The 25,706-nt window shown below is 53.3% G+C and overlaps 1 protein-coding gene across 1 annotated transcript in view; it reads left to right on the top strand.

The window, feature by feature from the left end:
• KCNK3 (potassium two pore domain channel subfamily K member 3) overlaps positions 1 to 23,417 on the top strand; it is a 35,808-nt gene extending 12,391 nt beyond the window's left edge. The window contains exon 2 of the mRNA XM_084793460.1: positions 19,974 to 23,417. Coding sequence (XP_084649586.1) covers positions 19,974 to 20,920 — 947 coding nt within the window. The 3' untranslated portion in view covers positions 20,921 to 23,417. The remainder of the gene's footprint in view (positions 1 to 19,973) is intronic.
• Positions 23,418 to 25,706: the final 2,289 nt, after the last annotated feature.

Here is a 25,706-nt window from a genome sequence, read left to right as displayed (position 1 = left end):
TGAGAGTGATCCCCCTCCTCTGTGCCTCTGCTTCTTGCTGGCTGTAATACTTGAAGCAAGTCCCACGTGACCCTAGTTTTTCCTGTGAAGTCCAGGGCTGGGAGAAGTTCAAGAGTCTTAAGAATTCAGTCTGTCTCCTGAACCTACCTGGCCTCCCTTCCCAGCATCCTCCAGGGAGGAACACTACCCAGGATTAAGCTCTTGTCCCCACTTCACCCCATGGTCCCCAGGCCCTGGAAGGACTTCCTTCATAGCTATTTCCAAGAATAGAGTTTGACACAGGACATCCAAGTCACCCTTTTCTGAAAAGAGAGTGATTCTAGCTGTAGCCAGTATCCCGCTTATCAACAAGGAGAGGCTCCAGCTCCAGCCCAGGCTCCTCCCACCGGAAAGGGAAGAGGAGGCACACTAGGCTGTCAGTTCCTACAGGAGCCTCAACAGTACGGTGCCAGGAGCCCGCTGACCCCAGCCAGTGCCTTCTGACAGAGGGGCAGGGGGAGAGCTCAGCCACAGACAACCCAGGGTGTGCACAAATGGCCAGTCCTGCCATCCAGACCATGGGGTGACTCCAAGCCTTCCAAGACCCTGGGCCCTTCCTCACAACCCCACCCAGAGATCCCAGTCCCGTGAGTCCTCCCGGTGGCTTAGGATGTCAGAGTGCTTGTGAGGCACTGCAAGGACCTGTGGAGCCTACCCCAACACTCACTCCATCTTGTGCTAAGATAGGGATGGGACTGGCGGACTCAGCTTTGCTGAGGAAGAGGGAGGCTCAGATGAGCATTAGATATAGCATTCTAGAACTCTCCGGGGTCCTTTAGTTTCCTTGAGAACTAGTGCTTCCACCCAACCTTTCCCTCTGCTAGATGAGATAAGGTGGAGCTGGAGAGCAGGAGGGGACGGGTCGTACAAAGCCAGGCACCCTGACTTTCTCCACCCATCCCACACTCCACACAGCCATTTCTCCATCTACCTGGTTGCTGCAAGCATCTTCTGTGCATCAGCCACTGTCTGTGCATCAGCCACTGTCCTGGAGCCCAGAGACTTGGCACAGGAGAAAATAGGCCCTTTTCTCCTGGTATCTCCTCTTCAGGGGAAGCAGAGGTTGGAAAGTAAATCATGTTGTAACAAGAAGTCTAATCTTGGCCTGATGAGAGGGTTCAGCGAGGAAAGGGAATCGCCACAAAGCCTGAGAGATGGAAGGAGCGCACCAACTCCCACAGGTTGCTCTTTTGCCCTCCACACACGTATCATGGTGTTCATGCTTGTGCACACATGTTTGTTCCCATGTTGTGCACACACACACACACACACATACACACACACACACACACACGTATGTGTAAAAAATAAATAGTTAAAAAAAATTAAAACCCGTACAGAATCGTTCTGTATGAGAGGGGAGGCAGGTCACCCTGGCTACAGCTCATACCTCAAAGGGAAGGGCTGATTGGAGCAGGTGATATCGAGGAGGTGATGGTCACGGAGTCCCTTAGGGCAGTTTGGAAAGCAGTGTGGATGGGACTTGGTGATGGGAAAGATATCTGCACTGGGGAAAGGGAGCAGCCTGTGGGAGTTAGAGGGAAATAGAGCAAACAGGCCTGCTTCTGGGTCTTTGACCCGAGTAACAGATGGAAGCTGATCACTTGCCAGATGCAACATGAAGCTTTTGTGAGAGAGGTTCGAGGCTGCTGTTGGAGACAGCCTGATTGATCCTGAGACAACCCTGTGAAGGCGAGCCTGCCAGGACAGAAACCCAGCAAACAGAAGTAATACTGAAAACCAGGTGCTGTGTGAGAGCAGCTGGGAACGGAAGAGTGCCCCAGCCTTCCAGTGAGAATGAGAGACCAAGCAAGAAAGGCCAGAGGGACGGAGGGTGGAACCTTCAGCAATGGGAGGTGCAGGCAGAAGGGTTGAGAGGCGGGAGTGCAGCCTGGACTAACTGTGAAACACTATCTTGGAAACCCACTGGCTGGGGATGTCGCTTAGTGATAAAGAGCTTAAGCAGGATGGGCAAGGCCCTGGCTGCGAGATGGAGGGAGGGATGGAGGGATGGACTTCAAACAGTGGTTTCCCAAAGGCAGGAGGAGCATCCCAAGAGACAGCACAGTCAGTCTTGCCCACAGCTGCTAGGGAAGTCGAATCAGGAGACCACAAGAGAGAGCCAGTGGACTAGTCACCATCGTGGTCAAAGGGACACTGGCCATGAAGTGTCCTGTTCTGCAGCTCCTTCCAGGCACCAAGGAAAGGAAGGGCTTGGGGGTGGGTGATATTTTGACCTTGTAGATCCTGAATTGGAACAAGGGGTCATATCTGAAGAGAGGCAGGCAGGGTCGGGGGTGGAGACGGTGGGGAGAGGGGCGTGGCACAGCAGCACAGCAGCCCCTCCTGTTTAGAGGCCAAAGCTTTGCAGCCCTCCTGCAGAGGCCCAGGGGTAGTTAGCGATCCTTAGTTTCATTGTGGTCCATTATGCAAACGATCCCAAGGCCAAACAAGTTTATGGCTTGGGACACCCAGCCATGGCAGCTTTTCCTACATAGCTTCCTCCCTTACAACCCGCCAGCTCTGTGCCCTCCCACCTCCCCGCCTTCCCTCTCCTTCCACCCTGCCTGTCAGCTCCCAAGAGTCTAGGCCTCTGCCTCCCTCCTCTGAGAAAGCTGTTTTTTTCTCTTTGCTCCTTGCATGCCTGTCACCTTCGGTCATACGCATCTTCAACTGGGCGCCATACCTGTCCCTCACAGTCACTGTAGGATGTTCTGGTACCCTATGCCACAAGTTGTGAGGGATGGGGTGGGGCGGGAAGAGAATCCAAGAGCCTCAGGAAACAGCAACCTGCAGGACAGGAGTGTGATCCTGCCTCGATTGCCTACTGAGAAAGAGAGAGCCTGGGATTTAGTCCAACCCCAGCCCAGCACTGGGAACCCAAGGGTGTCTCTGGAGCAATCAGCGATGGACCTGCTTCCACCTACACTGCAATGCCAGGCAGAGAGCAAGGAAGACAGAAGGTGCCCTCCTATCAGCCAAGGGACAAGGACAGGTGTGCCAGAAGGACCCTCTACTCTTTCCTTAGTGGACAGATGAAAAGTGGTTATCAGAAGTCCTAAATAGGGAGTCACTAGGAACACCAGCTGCCTATCTACCACACCCACCTCAGGGAGGGGAGAGGCTCAGGACATCAGAGCCCTTGCCCAAAGGCAAGGTGAGATCAAGGGAGACATTGTGGCCACCGCTAGGACCGTGTGCCCTCCGCTGCCCTAACCCTGAGTGCCAGGTTTGGGTACGTCCTCACTACTTATCTCTGAAATTAAAGACATTATCCACAATGTCCCAAAAGGGACCCAAGCCTGGCCCTCCAGGATCCTGTGCCCCTATCTACCCGAGGCTGCTTCAGAAAGGCCTCTCCCTGGCACACAAGCCAGAAGCTATGAGCAGAGAGGACACAGCACCCAGACGCCACAGAGGCCCGGCTCACTCCTTGCAGCCCTGACAGGGGGCTGCGGTAGTAATTAGCCTGCTCACACATCCCCAGGGTTATTTTTAAGCCTCGTTCTTCCCGGGTTTATTTTTAAAGTAACATTGGCACGTGGCTGGCCGGCTGCCCTTCCCAGGTGCCCGTGCCAATTTGGGCCAGGAACGGAGCCGGGCAAGTGAGACCCTTCCCCTAGTGTCTCCCACCGAGAGCTAGAGTTCCCTGACCCCTCACGGGATAGTTTCTGTTGTATACTACAACACAGGCTCCAGCCTAGGGCAGCAGCAGCAGGCAGGCAGGCAGGCACCCGACCCTGGGAAGTTTCCACACCAGGCATAGGATGACCTTGACCAAACCGCACTGCCATCAGGGCTCAGCCTCCTCGGTTCTCAGTGGAATGAGCGATAGTGACACATGTCTCGCTTGCTGTCAAAGCACTCAAGAGTGGGCCACAAACAAACAGGGGATGTGGTGACTAACTCTCATGTGAGCAGAGTGCCCCCAACTCTCCCACTAAAGCCCTCGCAGTCCTTTCTCCCAAAATGAGTGTGCTCCCGGTTACCCCTCACGCACCTGCTCAGAGACCTTTCTTCTCATTTCCCAACGCAGGGCACTTGGACACAGTGGAAGAGAGGGTCCAGCCCCACCATGTGCTTGCTGTGTGACCTTGAGCGAGTACTCGACCTCTCTGTTGCCACATCTTTAAATGGGGGATAATAATAGTCCCTACTGAATAGGATTGCTCAGAGATTAAATGAGGAACATATATCAGCTTTCTCAGAGCAGGGCCTGGCACGTATAAGCACTGTATAAATGTTAGCTAGTATTGTTTTGAACTGGGCAGGAGGAATGATGACAGAAGCATTTAATCATTTGAATAAAGTCAAGTGCAGAGAAAGTCAGCTTGCCTGGGTCCTACCCTGGGACCTGGGAGAGGAAAGGACGGAGCCAGAGAACACTGTAAGCAGAAGCCGGAGAAGGCTTGGTCCTGGGCGAGGCTGCCAAGTCCGAGGGAGGCTGCCCGGTCCTAGGGAGGCTACCCGGGTTGGAGCTCTTGGCACCATAAAAAGCAAGCTCAGGACACACAGGTATAACTAGGCTGCGTGAATAGCCCACAAGAGCCAGGAAGTCACTCCTGTTAGATGCTGCCTAGGCCCAATTCATGAACAAGGCGGAGATGGGTGGCCGAGAAGACAGGTGGCTAAGGAAAGTCATTGGGAAGGCCAGGAAAGCAGGAGTTAGCCTGGGGGAGACAGACCGGGCATGAGTGTCTGCCTCTGGGCTCTTTGTGAAAGGCAGTGTCTCCAAGCAGGCACTGAGAAGGAAAAGCCAGAGCCCCGTAATCTCATTCTTTATAAGAGCATTTCCAAAGGGGCATAGGGGTGAGGGAAGTGTGTTCCCATAGAGTGGGGCCTCTCAGAGTAGCCTGTGTCCCCTTGGACTGGAGGGGGGCGACTTAGAGGAGGAAGAAGCCCCCAAACCTCATGGCCTTCAAGTAGAGGTAATGGGGCATGGGAACAGCAGCCCCTCCTTTATTGCTGCACAGTTTCTGCTTCCCTGAGACTGTTCACGCTGTAGCTCATCTGGTTCTTGCACTCTGCCCTGAGCGGTGGATAGAGTCATGCTAAGAGGCTACACAGAGGCAGGCAATGTGCAGCAGCGTGTGTGTGCGCACGCGTGTGCGCGCATACACACAGATACACACGCACGCACACATGCGTGCACATGCATGCACTGCATGCATGAGTGAATGTTGAGGGAGAGGCTCCCACATCTGCAGACTGGCTCAGGGGAAAGAAGGTTCCAGCAGCTGCTGCTGCAGGCCGAAGTCCCTGTTGCCTAGAGTCCCTCTTCTCCCAGGCGCAACGCCAGCCTCCACGATCTGAGCTCCTGAGCCCTGGGGAGGGTGCCGAGCCTAAGAAAAGCCTCCCTTCACAGCTCCTGGCATCTGCTCCCAAATTCCCTGCCAGCCCAGTGCTGTCTGGGCCACTAGCCATGACCAGGAAGGGAAGTAGAGAGCAGGTGATATAGAAAGGCTGCCCCAAGGCCTCTCCCGGTACCCAGGCCATCCATCAAGACTGGCCTGCATGCATCTGCTGGGATTCTGCCACAGACACCAGGCGCAGTGGGCCAGCATGAGGAGGACCTGCTTCCACCCACACTGTGATGCCTGGCAGAGAGCGGGGAAGACAGAAGGTGCCCTTCTATCAGCGGAGGGACGGGGGAAAGGTGTGCCAGAAGAAGCAGCCCCATCTCTAATCTGGGAGGGCAGAGGCGACCAGGGAGGGAACTCCAGGCTGCAGCTCTGCTCCAGGCTGTGAGCAAGTGCTCAGGAAAGAGTGGTGCTGCTCCAGGGCAAAGCTGCTGGGGAAACCCTTGGTGCAGACCAGCTTGCGGTTTTATGAGATTCAGGAAGTAGCTGGTCCAGATAGGGGTGTGCTGGACCCCAGATTTACAGCCTGTGTACTGAACCTGGACCCTTTCACTGTATTGTGTAAATTCAAGGGATAAAGGAGATTTCTGTGTGGGGAGCAGCAACTCAGCGCTGGGCTGGTGTGTGTGTGTGGGGGGGGGTGCAGACAGATTAACACTATCTCCTATGTCTTAAGATTCTCCAACACACACATGCCAGGCCTTGAACTAGACATTTTCCACATAGCCTTTCCAACCCCAATGTCACTCAGTTGCCCAGTCAGATGGGACCAAAGATGCAGTCTGTGTGGCAAGAGAAGCAGCTGCCCTCATGGGGGGAGGGGGGACTGACCTTTCCAGGGACCCTGTCCTCAGCTGTAGAATGGACACTGTCCCAGCCCTGGGGTTTCACGAGGCTACAGAGCAGTGGCACTGGAATACCCCCCACTGTAGAGTGCTACATACCCCCTATATGGGTCTCCAGAAATCTTCCCAGGCCCTGCTGTTGTGTTCACTGTGCAGGGAACCCTGGGTGTAGTATGTAGGGGCTGGGACTCCCATCTGCAGGGCCTGGAACTTAGCCAGGGCCTCTTTGGAGCAGGGCAAGCAGGAGAACTCCTACAGAGAAACACTGGCTTTTAGCCAAGGTCATAGGCCAGCAGCTAGAGCCACGCCCCTCCCTCCAGTCTGCAGGCTGAGTTCCCCCTGTCTCTAATTTGTTCAGCCAGGCTCTAGCGCCTGTGCCTCCAAGTTCTGACTTGCTTATGCTTTTGCTTCACCATGCTCTCAGCTCAGAGTCAAATCTTCAGCTCCCCACAGTTTACCCAGCCCCTCAATCCAGTCCTGAAATGAACCGAAGCCCTAACAATAGTTCATAGAGATAGGGTACGTCCTCTCAGATTTCATGCCCTACCTGGCACAAAAGTTCACTATGTCCTGGGCCAAGATGACATTAAAAAGAGAGTCTGCTTAGACTCTCTCTAAACTGGGGTTACTGCAGGAAGGGCCATCCCAGAGAGGTAGGAAAGAGCCGAGGCCCCACCAAGTCTTCCACGGATGGCCTCTTCTGGCCCTGGGACCTGAGCTCCACCTCAACCCTCCAGCTCTGTCTCCTTAGGGCCATACTGAAACCTCTCAGAGTGCCCATAGAGAACTCCCAGGGGCTGCTGTCTGGGAGGAAGGGCCCAGTGGCTTCTAAGTTGTGCACTCCTCAGAGGCAGAGAGCAGGGACCAGGCTCAGGAGAGACCAGCTTTGAACAGGACACCCTCTCCTAGCATCATGCGATCTGAGCACCTACGGCACACAGGGTGCTCGGGCTCTCTGACCAAGTATTTCAATTCTTGAGCTCTGCTGTGAGGGGCTTATAACCAAAGGTCTGCTGGACAGAATATCCACATTCTGCCGGTGAGATAAATGGTCCAGGGGGCCACCCTGGGTGGTCAAAGTCTCGAACTTTGAAGGCCCCAAAGACTAAGAGTTAATCCTAATCTTGTTCACTTTCATACGAGCCTTCCATAGTCCCCTCACCAGAACAGAGCTGGTGCTGGACAGGGAGTCACGGTAAGGAGTGGAGGTGCTGACAAGGGCGCCTGACTCCCTGGTGCCGAGAGCAGAGAATCCTGGCGTTTTAGTCTCACTTCTGTTGCACTGAAAAACACATCACAAAGGTTTTGTTTTAGCTCATGGTTTCAGGCTGCAGTCCATCGCTGCAGGGACTTGGAGCAGGCAGTCACATCATGTCCACAGCCAAGAGCAGAGAGAAATGAATGCATGCTTGCTTGCTTGCTTGCTTGCTTGCTTGCACTCAGCCCAAGGGATGGTGCCGCCCGCAATGGGTGAGCTTTCCTACCTCAAAGGAATCAAGACAATTTCCGCAGACAGTCCCTCAGCTAGACTGCCTTCCCAGGTCATTCTGGATTGTGTCATGGTGACAATCAAAATGAGCCATCAAACCTAGGCTGTGTTCTGGCTGGTGGGCTCCCTTTTTCTTCCTTCTCTCTCATACTCCACCCTCTTCCTTCCCAGCTGCAAGCCCAGACTCAGCCACATAGGGGGAGGAGAGGAAGCAGAAATCAGACCAAACCTAGGTCCTAACCACCTCCCCAAGGCCTTACGTGTTCAGGGCTACACTGTGCTAGGGGCCCACATGCCTCCCATAAGACAGGCAGTGTGAAGTAAAAGCAGCCATTGTGTGTGGTCAAGGGGGACCATGCCGGCCACTGTCACTAAGGAAGGCCAAGTGCACGGGAGGTGAGGACGGGGTACCCAGGGGCTGAGAGAGCGAGAGAGGAAGGCTTCTTAAAGAAGATAACGTGGGAAAGGTGGGGTGCACCGCACGAGCACAGGAGAGTTGCTGAGTGAGATCAAAGCCAGAGACTTGTCTTCACCAACATTCTGTTCACCCAAAACTGCTTTATAATTTAAAAAAAAATATTTTTTTAATGGTAAGCAGCAAAATAAACCAAAAACAACAAGAAAGAAATCCAGGGCAGAGAATGGCCTTGGGTACTGACCTTGAGCCAATATAAAGTGACACCCAAGACGGAGTTGCTATGCACATGGGCCAGATGTTCACCCTGGCCCTGGGTACTGTTTACAAGTGTCCAGGGCCATCTCCAGAGGCCGAAGGAGCAGACGATTCTGCATTCTCAGCCACTAGAGGTTGGCGAAGGTGCGGTACCTTCTGACTCCCTGTCCTGGCCTCCTGGTCCCACCTTCACGGGATGGGCCCCCATCTCCGACACCGACTTGGTGCTTCCTAGATCAGCTCTCTGAGTTTTGGTTCCCTCCCACCTGCAGACTGGCCAGTCTTTTCTCAAAAAGCATGACTTGGCTGTCCCATTTCTGCATCCTTCCTCAAGCACTTAGTGGAGTGCCCGGTAGAAAGTCATAGGTGCTAAAGGAAAGTTGGCTCAGCTAATCAATTACAGCAAGCTAAGGGGATGAAGCCATGCCTGTCGTCCCGATTTTCCACCTGACGTTCTTGAGACTGGCCAAGTGTCACGGCCTTCTGGGGTGCCTGCTTCTTGCCCAGCCTCCCCAGGTGCCCGGGCTTCCTCTGCCAGAGGTCAGTGTCTTTTTCCAGGACTGACACTGAACTCCCCCAAAATATCAGCCTACCACCTCCCGCTCTCTGCCCCTGCTAGTGGAGGGATCAGGGCCCACTGCAGGTGAGGAAGGCTGGAGAGGTGGTGCAGCCCTTCATGCTGCGTTCCCCTGAAACTGTGTTAGAGAGTTTATGAAGCTGCCATTCAGATGTCCCATGGACCCTGGTCCATGACCCCAGGGGCCCAGGAGGTCACTGATATGAGAAACAAAAATAGGGTGTGGCCTGGGAAGACCTGGCTCTGTCACTGACCTGGATGGCCTTGATAAATCATCCAGCCCTTCAGCATCGTCTCCTTTCCTGGAAACTCACGCCAGCTGCCCCCCAGAACCCAGTGCACGATGCTGGTACGAGCACCTCAGTTTTCTCATCTAGAAAGTGGAGATAATCCACAGCTTGTACAATTTCTGAAAAGATGAACGTGTATGTGTGTGTGTGTGTGTATGAGTGTGTGTATGTGAGTGTACATGTGTGAGTGAGTGTATATGTATGGAAGTGTGTGTGTGTGTGAATGAGTGTGTATGTGTGTGAATGTGTGAGCAACTGTGTATGAGCGTGAGTGTATGTGTGGGAGTGTGTGTGAATATGTGTGTGCATGCATGTGTGTAAAGCTGTAACCCAAGTAATCAATAAATGTGGCTGGGTCCAGTGCTATTACCAGGGCCAAGTTACTGAGAAACCCAAGTTTCTCCCCCCTCCAGAGGCCCCAAAACCAGACAGACCAAGATGAGACATGTGTAGGAAGTATCTGGAGGTAAGGAAGCAAACGGAGGGGAGACTCGAGGGCCCTGAAGACAAGTCTGTAGGACTAAAAGTAATAGGGATAGAACTCTGGGGACCTTGGGGTTTGGCAAACAGTAGGAAACTTGGGACCAACAGGACTTCCCAAAGGCTCTAGCCTATCTTGGTGGCTGCCTCTCCCTGACGCTGAGAAGCTGCTGTGAAGGGAGGCTGTCTAGGGATGGTACATATGAAGAGCCGGGATTTGAGCCTCTGGCTGCAGGCGCGCATGCACACACACACACACACACACACACACACACACTTCAGGGACTGTTACTACTCAAAGCGGAATCACTCAGACTCCCCTCCTCTCCTGTGCATTTAAACAATGCTGACTGTGGCCTGCTGTGCAGCCTGAGGCCCAGTGACAGCTTTGAGGCCCCAAGAATCCCCTCAGCCCTTGGACGAGTGCTGCTAAGACCACGGCTCTCTCTTTGGATTGGGGTTAGAAGTTGTGGCTCCTCTGAGAGCCCAGAACCATAGATGCTGATCAACCTAAGAACACCTCTCCCAGCTTTTCCATAGCCAATAAAAGGCCCTCAGAGCCCAGGGAGAACCAGGGTCCTGCCTGTGACCACAAGGTGTAGCTGTCCATCTGGTCATTAAGACACAGATGGGCTACAGGCCTATGTCACAACACAGTGGCTGGCCTGAGAGAGATGCCACGGGCCAACGGACAGTTAGCCTTCCTAGGATCCCCACGTGTCTGTCCTTCCATGTAGCGGTGCCCTCCTGTGTCCCCCAGAGCTCCATACCACATCCTCCCGTCTTCAACCTGTTCCAACGTCAGGCATTTATTCAGAGGCAGGCCCTGTCCAAGATGCTCCCCGGGTGTGAGGAGGGCACAAGGCACAAAAGACACAGAGGCCCCTGCCCTCATGTAGCTGACAGTCTGACCTCTGACCGCAGAGGCACCCCACACACCTGATCCCTTCCATCTGCTCCCCCATCCCTTCCTAAACCCTTGAGTTCTCTGCTCCCCTCTAGCTCAGGCCTGAGCCCTTGTCAGCCCGGCTATGCTGAGGACCCCAAACGAGGCCTCCTGCTCCCAGTCTCCCACTGCCGTGCCCACTCCATCTCCACTCAGCGATGTGAGAAAACTCCCAGGGATAGTTCTTTGGCCATTTGCCCCTTTGCTACTCAGGAGCTTCCACGGGCTGCCCATCGCCTTCCACGCACAGTTCCCCTGAGCTCTGCAAATGTTAACCCTTGCCCACCAAAACAACCCCCTCTTTTCAATCCAACTTCTTGCTGCAAGAACACCAGGAAGACCATGCTGCTGTTAGCTGTTCATCACTCTGACTAGACCCACACAATGGTGCATGCTGGTAGTCCCAGCACGCAGGAGGCTGAGGCAGAAGGGTCACTTGAGCCTAGGTGCCCCAGGCCATCCTGAGCAATGTAGTAAGGCCCTGACTAATAATAATATAAATTACTATTGTTATTATTATTAATGTGCTTCTACCTATAAAAGTGAGGGTTGGGAGAAAAAGTGACGGTTGGGGGTATAGCTTAGTAGTAGAGAGCTTGCTTAGCATGTGCAAGGTCCTTGGATCAACCCTCAGTACCAAAAAAAAAGGGGGGGAGGGAGGTTGTTTCTATAGAACAGGTAGAACTGTGAAAAAATAAATTCAATAATAAGCTCATTATCCACAGATAAACTCTGTAAGCTCTCTGCTACACCTCTGTGTTTATGCATATGCACTTTTTGTCTTTATAGATTGAGGATAGGATCCTGCCATACAGAAAGCATTGTGCCTACTGTTTTTGACATAATACAGTGGTTTTCTATGTAATTAAGAGACTCCTCAGGAATAGCACTTTAATGGCTGCACAATATTCCACCCCATAAATATACCTTAATATGTTTAACTAAAGCTTATTGGTGACCATTTGGAGTGTTTACAATTTTTCACAATGAAAATGCTGCTATAAACATCCGTGTTCATAAATCTTTGCTCTGATCTCTGGTTATTTTCCCAGCAGAGATTCCTGGAAGTGGTACCACAGGGTCCTGGGCAGATGCATTTCTAAGGATCTGCTGTATATATAAAGCTGCTTTCCTGGGAGAATCTGCTGGTCCCTACTCATTGACAGCAGTGTCACCAGGGCCACTTTCTCTGCCCCTAGTGTTTCCTGTACATCTTAGCTCCAACAGCTCCCCGTGTGGGAACCCTGTATATTCCTTCTTCCCTTCAGGGGTCTGGACAAATGCCACCTCCTGGAAGTCTTCCCTGGGCTTCTTCACCTCCATGCCTTGTTCTGCCCCTGCCTTAACCAACTCCCCAAACTGGCCGTGTATCTCAATAGGGAACGTTGTAATTACCTCTGCTTTGGGGGAAACACTGAACCTTTAAAGTGCTCCGCTGAAGGGTGTCATCTGATTGACTTCTGAGTAGAAAGTATCTTGAGATCGAGGACCTTGGTTTGATCATCTGGTCTACCTCTCCTGGCCACATTCCCCAACCTTGAGTGTAGCCCAACTGCAAACTACCCTTGAGTTAAAGGGCACGGCTAATCCTGCCTCTGCCATTCCCTGTCCTGGTGGAATGAACAAGGCTGCTCCCCTCTGCAGCATAGGGGAAAGCCGAGAGGGTAAACTAGCATATTCTAGTCCTCACTCTGTCAGAGACTTGTGGTATGGGTCTGGTCCTCTGCTTCCCTCTAGGCCTTAGTTTACTCCTCTGTAAAATGGGTGCATTGAACCACCCGATGCTCCACACTGCAGCAGGGACCCCCCTCAAAGCCCTTGCTTGAAGCCTTTGCTCCAGACATAGGAGGCTCCTGCAGAAAGGCAGCCTGGGGGTGAGTGGGGGGATGGCTCAAAAGAGCTGGGCCCTGAAGCGGGCCTGGCTGCAGGCCAGACTGTGTCTGCAAACACTGACCTTGGCTGCTGCAGGGATTTTCCATGACACCAGCACCCTCCCTCTCAACTCCCCATTCCACTTGGGCCTGGGAGGTTGGGGGTGGGGCACTGGAGCTCTTCTGCCTAAGAGGTCCCCAGTCAGTAACAGGCACAGACACCTGTTTGGGTGGGAGACAGCTCAAGAGAGAGGGGAAAGCCAGGAAGTCGGTCAGGGCAGTGGGAGAGCTACTGCCATAGAGTGAGGGGCAGGGGCTGAAAATGGAGATTCCAAGATGGGACAGAGAGGCCCTGGGAAGGGGCAGGGCGGAGAAAAGAGATTGGTGCCGTGGTGCAGAACTGTCCTTCCAAGAGTTCTGGCTTGAAGGGTGACAAACCCCAGACTCAGTTCTGCATGCCCACCCGCATCCAACTCCCTGCAGTCCTGTGGCTTCGCTTTAGGCTGAGCCACGGCTACAGAGGTGGATTACTTAGGGGCCCAGAGTTGACCTCATTTTGAAGGGGGAAGGGGTGCACAGCAAAGACCAGGGCCAAGAGCCAATGAAAGATCCTGAGATGGCCACCTTTTCTTGTAATTAGGAATTTTGGAGGGCGAGTAGTTGTGGGGTCAGCATCACAGGCTACACAGGCTCCAGAGCCTTTACCTTCTAGAACTTAGGCCTTCCGGGTAGAACAGCAATTGCTGACCAGCTGCCCCACCAGGCCCTGTGCATGCAACCAAAGGGACTCACCACCATCTGAGGGTTCGGAGCCCTCCAGACTCTTCTATGGAAAGAGTGCACAAAAAAGGAGGGTGTGAACAAAACAGGAAGGAGGGGCGGCTTGTGGTGCTTTGAGGAAGCTTCTTAGCAGAGATGGTGTCTGAGTGATCTCCCAGAGGGCAGAAGAGCACCTGTGCTCTCTGCAATGTCTGCTAGGCCAGCCACCCCTCTTGTTACCCTCAGAGCAGGGCCTGGGCACCACTGCCTTCCACTTCATATCCTTTAGTGCATCCATTCTGGTCCTGTGTCATGTCTCCACACTGCCATTGTCCCCAGACTGTGCTCTGAGGAACACAGTCCCCAAAGGCCCTTTTCCGGGTACCTGTGGCTCAAGCCTGACTGCCCCTTTCCACCCACAGGCAAGCAGGCCTCCCGGTAACCCTTCTCCAACCTGCTGGAAAGAGACCTCCCCAGAGACCACACTTCCTTCTGCTCAAAAAGCTCAGGCAGAAACCGCCTCCCCGCCCCTGCCCAGGCCATCCTCTCCCCGCCCCCTTTTCCAGCATCAACCCAGTGTGCAAAGCCTTTGGGTGCCTCAGACCACAGGTCACCTCATTCATCTTCCCCGGGACAAACATTAGCCCTCGCCAGAGCCATATTTACTCTAGATAAGCAAGTCGGCTAGGAGACAGGGTAACAGCCAGGAACTGCCAAGGTCCTAATCTGCCCAGAGATGGGTCAGAGACCCAGAGTCAGAGAGCAGCCTGGAAGAAGGGCCTCAGAAGTTCTTGGTGTGGCAGAGGAGCGCGTCCCAAGCTGTGCTCAGAGGAACGTTTGTTTAACAATGAGCCCTGTGAGAAAAATGTTCCACGATCAAACGCGTGGAATACATTCTCCCAGCTCTGTATAGGGACACAGATGGGTGTGACCCTGCGACACTTAGGTCATGTGATGAGAAACCCTATTTGGTCCCTATTTCCCCTAGTATAATTGAGTCAAACAACCCTTTTCTCATCCAGTTCTTAACAGACCACAGAGCTGGTGTCTGAGGACATTAACCATAAGAGACACTGATCACAGGACTCTGGGTGGGGGTGGGGAGGGGGTGGGGACTTTAATGATCATATCTTGAATCTACTAGTTCACTGAATCCCCACAACTATAATAGGTCGATATGTCACTGTGCCCACTTCGAAAATGAGAAAGTTTAGGTTCAGAGGGTTGCTGGGCCTGGTTAAGAGCTTTTGGCTGCGCATCCTGTGCTCTTTCTGCCTCCCTGAACTGCAGATAGCCTGCCTGCAGCATTTTCAACATCTAAGGACAACTTGATTCGGTCTCACAGAATCAATTATCCCATGCTGATCTGAAGTTCTGATTGGCAGGTGTGTTCTTAATTGATCTTGATGGGGGAAATAAACTAATTAACGTCTTAACAATCATCTACTCGGCAACTGTTTCGTGTAGTAAAATACTGCATTTGATCAACACTCCACAAATGGAAGCTTTGATCCTGTGAGTGGGTGGGTGAATGGAGAAAATACTAAAAGACATTCGGGAGAGTAAAAAATGGCAAGGTAGGAACCAGGGATAGGAAGGGATGGCCCAAGACAAAGAGTTAGTTAGAGCCAAGCTCGGGGCAGACCCCAGCCTCCTGCCTTCCAGCTCCACACACTTTGCTCCACTTGTGGCTCTGGCTAAGAGCCCACCTTGGGGCCAGCTAGGCCAAGGGTAGGAGGCACGCAGGCAGGCTGACTGCTCCCAGGGCCAGTGGGGAGCAGGTGGCCAAAACCAGGCTATTATCGAACGCTTAGATTTCTGCTTTGAGTGGGAGGAGCCAGGCCACAGGGAGAAAAAGAACCATTAAGAGGGAGAGCTGGACACAACCTCTCCAGGCCCCCCAGGTCTCTGAAAGCCAGAGCTTTACAACCAGTGCTAGTTCCTGACACCAGGAAGAAAAGAGAACGCCTGAGGCCTGAGGCTTTGAATGCCATCATTTAGTTTCTTGATACCCTAAATTATTTATACTAATAATTAACATTTATGTCCAGCCACAGCTTCCATAGTTAAATTTTTAAAGGTATTTTTATTACATTTATTCAGTGTGTCTGTGTGTGTGTGTGTGTGTGTCTGTGTGTGTCTGTGTGTGTGTGTGCTTGTGAGCATATTCTATGGTGTATGTGTGGAAGTCAGAGGAACTCCTTCTACCATATGGGTCCTAGGAAACAAGCTCAGGTCATCAGGCTCAGCGGCTGCCTTTATCCAGTGAGCCATCTTGCTGGTCCTGGTGGCTTCTGTGCCCAGAGACCTATCTCTTAGCTAAGTCATTTGCCATGGGGCCTTGCCAGCCCTGGCTGAATGGGTGGGTAGAGCTCTGGCCATACCTGAACACGTTTGGCAACAGCCAAGACACTGGTCTCAGAATCAAGCATCTGAGGCTACAGGCCTGGTCACGTCACCTACCAACCGTAGGCCTTGCGCAGATTGCTTTCCTCCCCGCTCCTCTGTGGCTTATGCATACAACCCGAGGGCTGGACCGAATGATTACTGAGCTTAATTCATACCTGTGGTGGTGGATTTAGGATGGGAGATGGGGAGAGGAGAAGACAGGGACAGGCCTGCTGGGTGCTCAGAGAGGCAGGCGCTGGGGTCTATGCTCAAAAGGTGCATTCTGGCTGTTTGGCCCAACAGGTACTGGGAGACGGTAGCCAAAAAGAATCAGCCTCAGAGAGCAGCCCTTGTGTGTGTTGGTGTCCAGAGGGACTAGCAGGGCCCCTCCCAACCAGAGACTCGAGGAGGCAGCAATGGGTAATTCTTTTTACCTTCTCCCTTGCAAAGCCAAACTAGGCACACTGCCTCCCTGCTGCTGGGGTGGGGGTGGGGGGCGCGACAGGGTTGGCCAAACTCCCGGTGACTTCCCAGAAGTCCAGGGTCCCCTGGGACTGGCTCCACCCTAGCTGGCAGTTCTCCAAGCTAGGCACCCACGTCAGTGGGTCCTCGTGGCTCCTTTGCCCTTTCTCCCAGTGACAATAAGACAGACAAAGGGATGGCCTTCTTCACTCTCATCCCCAGGATGAAAAGTGTCTGTCTCTAGGGCATCTCCCAGCAGCGTGCAGGGGGTCCCCCCCCCATTCCTGCTTGTGCCTCATCTGGCTCCAGGTAGTGCCTGAGGCTGAGGCTTCACGTGGAATACACTTGTCTCTGGGCCTCAGTTTCCCTTATTGGTATGGCATGAATACAGAATGAGGAATGCCAACTCAAACAGACCCTCCAAGACATCCCAACTCCACCTGTAAAACAGAGCCAGCAACAAGAATGACCTTGGGGGACGTTCATGAGGGCCAAGTTAACATTTTATTGTAAGGGTAAGAGCGTTTGATTAAGTGAGCCTGGCTGTGGTAGGGAGCGAGGGCCAGCCTAGCCATCTACCCCACAAGGTCAGGCACTGGCTCTGCCCCTGGTCAGGCCTGGATGAGTCACTCAATTTGAGTTACCAAGTTGGGGGTGTACTTACAGCTAAAGCTAGATTCTGAGTACTGCACACCCCCTAGGGGTGGGGATTGGGCAGAAGCAGAAGAATGCAGGGGAGAGAAGCGCTGTGGGGGAGAGACAGGTACTTCTAGGTGCCAGGTAAGGACCCAGGGCAGGGGCTGAGGGCCATAGCCAGCAGGGTGGAGCAGGAGAGCTGTTTTATAGGCAGCCTCTGAAGGCAAAGGATGCCCGGCAAGTGGGCACTAGGTTTTCCTGAAGAGCTGTAGCTGTTAACGGAACCCAGGGCAATTTGGTGAGGGGTAGGTGGGTGGTATAGAAGGATTCCTTCCTGTAGGGGTGGCTATGGGTGGCTCCACAAACACATAGGTGTTTTCAAGGGCCCCTCACAGTTCTGCACTCCACCGGCTCCAGAAGACCTCCCCAAGCATTTGTCTGTTTTACTCCCCGAGGCAGCTTGGATAAGTACTTAGGGCATGGAATAGCAGCTTTAGGCCATGGCTCTGGACGTCAAGTGCAGATAAGGCAAATAAAGCCCAGAGACAGAATGAGATTTGCCCAGGGTCACACAGCCTGAGTCATAACCATGCTCTGTGCTCGGTGTGGAGCTCTGCCCCAGTGTCGTATCCAGGGAGGAGCAGGGGTCCGTGCACTGTGTGATTGCTGGTCTGGGGGACAGGGAAGAACAGGATGAGACGACGCTGCGCTGGCTGGTAGCATGCCCAGCTGTCGAGGTGAGTTGTGGTCTGGCTGTGGGGCCGAGCTGGCTTGCACAATCTGTTCTCACCCTGCTGGGGTGCGGATGGGCCAGGCACCATGGCTCAACAGCTCAACTGCGGAGCCCCTGGCAGAAGAAGGGACACAACCACTGGCTAGATGCCACGCTGGGGGCAGGGAGCCGTTCTAAGGACAGTCCTGAGGCCTTCACTCCCCAAACATCTGTTCCCAGGCCTCTCTGAGGCTGGCAGAGGTGGCTCTACCAGAACGCCGCTGCTCCCAAGCCTGGCGATCTCTTGGAAACGTGTGAGCTCTCTGCCACCTCCTACATTATTAATCAGCAAGCTGCTGTTGGGCATCTTGAAATGTACCAGGCTCTAGGCTAAGTGCACCACATACATTACCTCACTTATTCCCCCAAAGCCCTTGCTGTGACATTTTAGCCCCATTTTACAGATGTGAAAACTAAGGCTCAGAAATGTTTTATATCTATTTATATACATTTATATACAGGAGGAGCTGAACTCATATCAGGCAGCAATCACAATACCTCAGCGTGCAATGTAGTCACGGTGTGTTTTTTTTTTAACTCTTTCAGAAGGTAGAAGTTAGAGGGGATCATTATTGGCTCACTAGGGCTCCCCCCGCCCCCAAGTTAGTGTTTAGTCTTATATAGTTGTGGGCCCTAGAGTTCATAGGTGAGCCTTCTCAGAACCACCCAAATTAGACACTGATCACTTTCAGCTGGGAGGAACACAGAAAGACTGCCTGGAAGAAACAATGTTTGGTTGATATCCAGAAAAGAGAAAGTCTTGGAAATCTTGCCCGCATTCTTTCATTTTCATAATTCTTTTAATAAAAACTGAAGTGTTTATGCTCACTGGTTTGGTGGGAAAAGCAAGTGGCCAGAACAAAAGAGTTCATTTTCAAATAAAGAGACATGATTAAAAAGAGAAAGTCATTTGTTCAAGGTCACAAAACCACTAGTGATAAGGCCAGAATTTATGTCGGAGGTTCCCATCCAAGGTCCTACCCTTAGGTAGCCAGGAAGATTTTGTTGCTGTTACTGTTTTAAGAAGGATTTACTCTGTAGTCCAGACTGCCTCTCCAACTCTCGCTCTCCTGCCTCAGCCTCCCACAGGCTGTGGTTACAGGTATTCCCTGCTACACCCAGCTCAGGGCTGAAATTTCTACAGTCATTTGATGATCAGCTCAGAGGGTCAGGTCTATTCACCTGGCTCGCCGATGAGAGATTCATGCACAGTTGTATAAGATAGAGAGAAGATGAGATGACCATCTCATGTATAAGATGAGAGAGATGGTCTAGCTGGTGTCAGGAACCCCTGCCTGGCCAAGGGCAATGTCACACACACACACACACACACACACACACACACACACACACACACGGCCTACTTTTGGACAAAATCCATAGAAAGATCCTAGTCTCAAGCAAGGTGGAAGCCCTGGAACACTCATTAACTCAGCTAGGGGTGAGGACACTGCTAGTCCAGCTGCTCGGGGAAACTGCAAGTTCCCAATGGCCACACACATACCCCATAAGCTTCGGTTGCAACAGGGAAACCACCAAGAAGCCATGCGTGCCTCAGTTTCCCTCCTTCTGACTCACCACGTTAGAAGCCATTACATCTAACCACTTGTCCTCATAGGCAGGGGCACTGGGCCCACAGAGTACAGGGAGAGTGGCAGAGCCCACAGGTCTTAAACAAGAAGCATGCTTTCAACTGACTGACCGCCAATCACACACACACACACACACACACACACACACACACACACACACACAGAGTCAGCTGCCTGGGGACCATCTCCCCAGCAGAACCAGGAGCCAGCTCCTCCCAAGATGCACTCATGTTTTCAAGAAAGCAAATTCAAGTTCAAACTCAGATTGCTAAACTTCATGGCAGTTTGATTTAGGAAGTCTCTGCCTTCTGGCGTTACTAACAAAAGGTTAGCCCAAAGCACAGGACGCAGATGTGCCCACATGTTGAAAGGTAGACTCAGTAGCCAGGTTCGTGCGTGCCTGTAACCCTAGCACTTGGAAGCATCAATGCGGTGAGTTCAAAGCCAGCCTGGGCCGGGAGTGGTGGCGCACGCCTTTAGTCCCAGCACTTGGGAGGTAGAGGCAGGCGGGTCACTATAAGGTCGAGGTCAGTCTGGTCTACAAAGTGAGTCCAGGACAGCCAAAGCTACACAGAGAAACCCTGTCTCGAAAAAACAAAAAACAAAACAAAACGAAACAAAACCAAAAGCCAGCCTGCTCTTCATATTCAGAGAGCCTAGCTAAGAAAGAAAGGGGTGTGGGGAGCGGAGGGAGCAAGGTGGGGAAGGGAGGGTGCAGGCAGAGGAGGAGGGACCCCTGCCAGGCCAGCCCCACAGCATGTGCTTTCTTCTCTCCTCTCCCCGACTCTCTCCAGGCTATGGCCACGCGGCACCCAGCACAGACGGAGGCAAGGTGTTCTGCATGTTCTACGCGCTGCTGGGCATCCCGCTCACACTCGTCATGTTCCAGAGCCTGGGTGAACGCATCAACACCTTAGTGAGGTACCTGCTGCACCGTGCCAAGAAGGGGCTGGGCATGCGGCACGCCGAGGTGTCCATGGCCAACATGGTGCTCATCGGCTTCGTGTCGTGCATCAGCACGCTGTGCATCGGCGCTGCTGCCTTCTCCTACTACGAGCGCTGGACCTTCTTCCAGGCCTATTACTACTGCTTCATCACGCTCACCACCATCGGCTTCGGCGACTACGTGGCGCTGCAGAAGGACCAGGCGCTGCAGACGCAGCCGCAGTACGTGGCCTTCAGCTTCGTGTACATCCTCACCGGCCTCACGGTCATCGGCGCCTTCCTCAACCTCGTGGTGCTCCGATTCATGACCATGAACGCCGAGGACGAGAAGCGTGACGCAGAGCACCGCGCACTGCTCACGCACAACGGCCAGGCGGTCGGCCTGGGTGGCCTGAGCTGCCTAAGCGGTAGCCTGGGCGATGGCGTGCGTCCCCGTGACCCAGTCATGTGCCCTGCGGCCGCGGGCAGCATGGGCGTGGGGGTCGGTGGCAGCGGCTTCCGCAATGTCTATGCCGAGGTGCTGCACTTCCAGTCCATGTGCTCGTGCCTCTGGTACAAGAGCCGCGAGAAGCTGCAGTACTCCATCCCCATGATCATCCCGCGGGACCTTTCCACATCCGACACGTGCGTGGAGCACAGCTACTCGTCGCCAGGAGGTGGCGGCCGCTACAGCGACACGCCCTCGCACCCCTGCCTGTGCAGCGGGACGCAGCACTCCGCCATCAGCTCGGTGTCTACGGGCCTGCACAGCCTGGCTACCTTCCGCAGCCTCATGAAGCGCAGGAGCTCGGTGTGAACCACAGCCAGGCCTGGAGCACCTGTGAGCCAGCGGGGTAGGGAGGGGGTCCTGCCTGCAGAAGCCGCAGGCAATGGCCAGGAGTCTCCCCCACCCCAAAGATGCCTCTGGGCCCCATGGGAAGCCCCCACCCAGCACCACTACCACCTCTATTCTTCCCTCCCCCCTCCCCCAGCCCCCAGATCTCCAACTGTGTGGCTTGCACCAGCCAGCAGGAGGCGGGCTCTGAGGAACCCTGGAGCCCCCATCAGAGCCCGTGAATTCCGAGAAATGTGAAACTTGGCCGGTGAGGAGGCGGGAAAGCAGCCACTGGGAGCTGCTGAGAAGCTGCCCAGTCTTCAGAGGCCCTGCTGGGCCCCAGACCCCTCCCTCCGAGGGGACTAATGTTCTCCGGTTTTTTATTTTTTTGGTTTTCTGTTTTGTTTGGGTTTTTTTTTTCCATCTCTACTTATACCTCCCCTTGGCTCTCCAAAGCAGCCCAGGGTGTCTTTGTCCAGGTTACGCTCCACTCAGTCCCACCTTGCTCTCTCATCCCAGCCATGTCTCCAAGCCTTCTGTGTCCACTACCTTCTGTTTTTTGCATGGCTATGCAGGTATGGAACAAGAAAAGGGGAAAAAAAAAAAAAAAAGAAAAGAAAAAAAAAGGAAAGGAAAAAACCCAAAAAAAACAAAAAGGAAAGCTCAGCAGTCCCTAAAGCTAGTCCCCAGAGGGCAGGGCAAGGAAAAAAAAATGTCAGGCCATAGAGTTAAGCGAAGTGAGTGCAGAAGCTGTGGCGTTCCAAGTCAGTAGCAGGTGATCCACATGGAGTCTGATAACATTCTCAGGGCTCCTGGGAGACTCCAGCCTTCAGGACTGCCCTCGGAATCTAAAACACAGACTCCCGCTTGCTGTCCCTGGATGCTGCTGCTGCTGCTGCCGCTGCCGCTGCTGCTCAACTACTCTTCCATTTATAGTGATTTTTAGCACCGGAAACCCTGTCCTACCTACTCATTCACTTGAGTGTACTAACACTCTGGTTAAGTCACCTGGGCAGTTCTTATGGCCATTTTTTCAGAAGAGAAAAACAGGTTTAAAAACAAACAAACAAACAAACAAACTTTACTTGCCTGGGGTGACGCAAGTCTTGAAGGGGAACGAGAATCTGCAGGCTTGTTCTCAGTCCAAGTGCTCTTCCTTCCGACTCAGCCCGCCCTCAGAAGTAAAGCCCCTGCAGGGGGCGCCCTGGCGCTGTGTGGGGAGCTGGGGCGTAAACCAGAATCAAAAGACCCAGCCAGGGCCATCCATGGCCAGGCCTCTGCCTCTGCTACTCTTTAGCCCAGAGACTGTGGCCCTCAATGGAAAACCCTTGTCTCTCTGTTCACAAGCAGGGAAGTCCTTGGGACCAAGGCAAGCAGGACTGGGTCCCTTAGACTGAAAGCCAGGAGTCGGAACTCTTGCAAGTTCAGGGATTGGGCAGAGCAGCCCAGACAGCTAACAGGTATATCCTGGAACATTATCCCTGGCCTAGAAGCCAGCGTACCTGCATCCTAAGTTGCTAGAGTAAGGCTTCCACTGCAGCCAGGAACACCCGTCTGGGGGAAAGAAGGTATCGGACCCTGATATGTGCTCTACCTCCTCCACCTGCTACCCAGGTGGAAAGTGGCCGACTGTTGGCTTGCTACTAGGGGCAAGGTGGAGGTGGGACAGTGCCCAGGACAACAGAAGGGTACGTGTGGGGGCTCTGAATATAGCTCAGAGGTAGAGCACTGTCCTAGTGTGCCTGAGGCCCCAAGTGTCATCCCAGCACCATGAAAAGGGAGGAGGGACACCTCCCACACTACGACCACCACCACCCCCTCAGAGCTGCCTTCTACTCACTGACCCCAGACCTAGCTCCATACTGCTGAGTCAGGCCATCCTGACCATTTGGGGAGCTAGAGAGAGAGAGAGAGCCCCACCATGTCCTCCAGGCCCTGGAGATCCTTAGGAGGAAGGAAGCTGGCCTGTGTGTATCCCGTGTCCGTGTGGAAGAGCTGGCCCATGCGCCAAAGGGGGAATGGAGCTGGAGAGGTGCTGTCTGTGTTTATGTCGGGCTGGAGGCAGTGCCAGCTGCCTCTGTCCTGTGTGTGACCCTGCCCTCGAGGGGTCAAGTCCCGTCAGATCCGAGGGAGCCACAACCAAAGTTACAGAGAGGGTGGGGAAGGCAGCAGAGTGGCCCTAGGGGTCTGAGCATGGGGGACTGCTGGTCTCCTGTAGGGTCTTGCCTAGGGAACTAGAAGGCCACTGTCACTTCCTGTCTCACCCCCTCCCACTGCAGGCAGCCTTTCTGCTTCCCCAATGCCTTATGCCTGGGCACACTGCCACAGAATATGCAATATGTGTGGGTGACATGCCCCACGCCCACCCGGGCAGCCCCTACGTCCCCAGGCTGTGGCTGCCCTGGCCCCCCTCAGCAGCTCCTGCCCACCTGTCTTCACACTGAGAATGGCGCCTAATAAATGCTGTCCATGGACACCAGCCTTTGGCTCCTGCTCCTCTGTCATTGGTCACCAGCCGTCCACTCACCCTGTCCCACCAGTGTCTACAAATGTGGCTACTCAGTTCCCCCTTATCAAGGATGCTTTGGGAGCCTTGTGTAGAAACCTGGGAGTTGACCACAGCTTCCCTTGGGATTTTCACAAATGATCCAGAACTCGTCAATATCGTCCTGGAGCAGACTATGAGAACAGGACCTTAGCAATGACTGGGTCCTTTCCTCCCTCTGCACGTAGGTAGATGAGGCCAACGAGAGCAAGTCACTTGCCCTGAGTCACACAGCCGTGAATGGCAACCTAGACTAGGATAAGAAGCAAAGCTGGTGATTCCCCGCCCTGGCCTGCAGAGTGAACAGAACACACCCTAGCTTCCAGAAATTACATGCTCACCTCCCTCAGCAGAGGCACCTGGCCTGATGGACACAGCACACCACACACACACACACACACCACACACACACACACACACACATGCACAAACATACCACACAGTCACACTCACACTCAGATACACACACACAAACACACACGCATGCATGCACACACAGTCACACACACTCACATACACACACAAACACATGCATGCACCATACACTCACACACACATACACACAAACACACCACTTTCATAGATGGGCACATCACAAATACTCTTTATTAGGGCATGTTTTTCAGAGGGGAACGAACCTCAGAGTCCAAGACAGATGTATAGAAAGCTGATGCACCTGCCCAGTTGGTGCCAGCACCTGAATCAGCTAGCCAGTGACTTCCAGGCTTCCCTGAGCATGAATCACAGTAATACCTTCCTTGGCACCACAATCTCTCAGCACATCATGGCTCACAACCACCCTACCACACTCAAGTGTGTGCACATCCATTCTGTTCCTTTTATAAATGCTAGCCAGGACCCACTCCGTTGATTTTCCCTTACCCGCCGATAGCTTGCTATCTTCAGACTGACCCGCACTAGAGCACCAAGGACGTGGGGCCAGGGACTTCCTCTCTAATCTTCCCTTCATCCTACTTAGACCAACTGAAGAGAGATGAGACATATCTGTGCGGAGGGCCCGGGTTCTAAGAAAACCTGTGCCCTCTCCAGGATGCAGCCAGCCTCCCTGGGATGCACCTCTGGCCATCCCTTGCAGTGACAGACAGGTCCTAGGACATGCTCATTGGTAGTTGTTGGCCTCAGGGTGGACACAGCAGAACCCTGGCTCACCCACTCCTACAACTGCTTCATCACAATCAGGGTTCAAAGGCCTACAGCTCCTGCCTCTCTTAGCTCTATGAAATGCAGCGTCAGCAGAGGTGGGTCCTTCTGGAGGTCAGCAGTGGCCAGCACAAGGTCACTTGTTCTTTCTTAGGCGGTGCTTTGCAGGACACAGAGATGATGGCCCTTGCCCTACTCGGAACATTGCCTGAGCAGACATCACAAACATGTTGCAGGGATTCCTAGAGGGGATCTGCACCCCAGTGTCACCCAGAGCTCCCCAGAGCACAGCACTAACCCAGGATATTCGTGTCCAGACCCTGTCAATCCCCACCTCCTCACCTCTGAGGGTGCCTACACGGAGAGACACAGGAAAATAGAAGTTGAAAACCTACACTGGAGAGGGAGCAGGAACAAATGTCTTAGGTTCCCTCCAGCGTGGTGATTGAGCATCGATGGGAACAGGCTTCCTGGGAGCCAGGAGAAAAAGAGGGAAGCAATGACAGCTCCTCTCTAAGTTGGCAATCAGTGACTCATAGGAAAGGTGCTTAGCTGAGCCCAGTGTAATCCCCAACTCAGGAGGCTAAGGCAGGAAGATTGACATGAGTTGAGGCCAGCCTGCCTAAATAGCTTGTCCCAAAACACCAAGAAGGAAGAGAAGGGTAGATCTTGGTCAAATGAATTTTGTAGGAGGCACCCACTGTTGGAATACCACAATATCACTGGTAGAGACATAGGTACCATCTTTCTCTCTTATCCCCCAGTATATTCCCAGGGGCTGTGGGCATAGCTCGGATGGTAGAGTACTTACCCAGCATGCACAGAGGCCTTTGTTGAACTGCGTAAAGGTGTCACGTGCCTACAATCCCAGCACTCGGGAGGTGGAGACAAATGCTCAGGAGTTCAAGGTCATCGTTGGCTACACAGGAGTTTAGGGCCAATCTGGGCTACATAAGATCCTTGATAAATGAATGAATAAGCAAGCAAGTAAAATTTAAGCTTAAATAATTTGTAAACCATCTATAACTGACAGCTGTAACAATATGAAACACCTAAGCAAAG

This window comes from Acomys minous (assembly GCF_964271855.1).
Source record: "Acomys minous genome assembly, chromosome: 8".
NCBI classification, from domain to species: domain Eukaryota; kingdom Metazoa; phylum Chordata; class Mammalia; order Rodentia; family Muridae; genus Acomys; species Acomys minous.
This window is presented reverse-complemented; position numbering and strand designations above follow the sequence as displayed.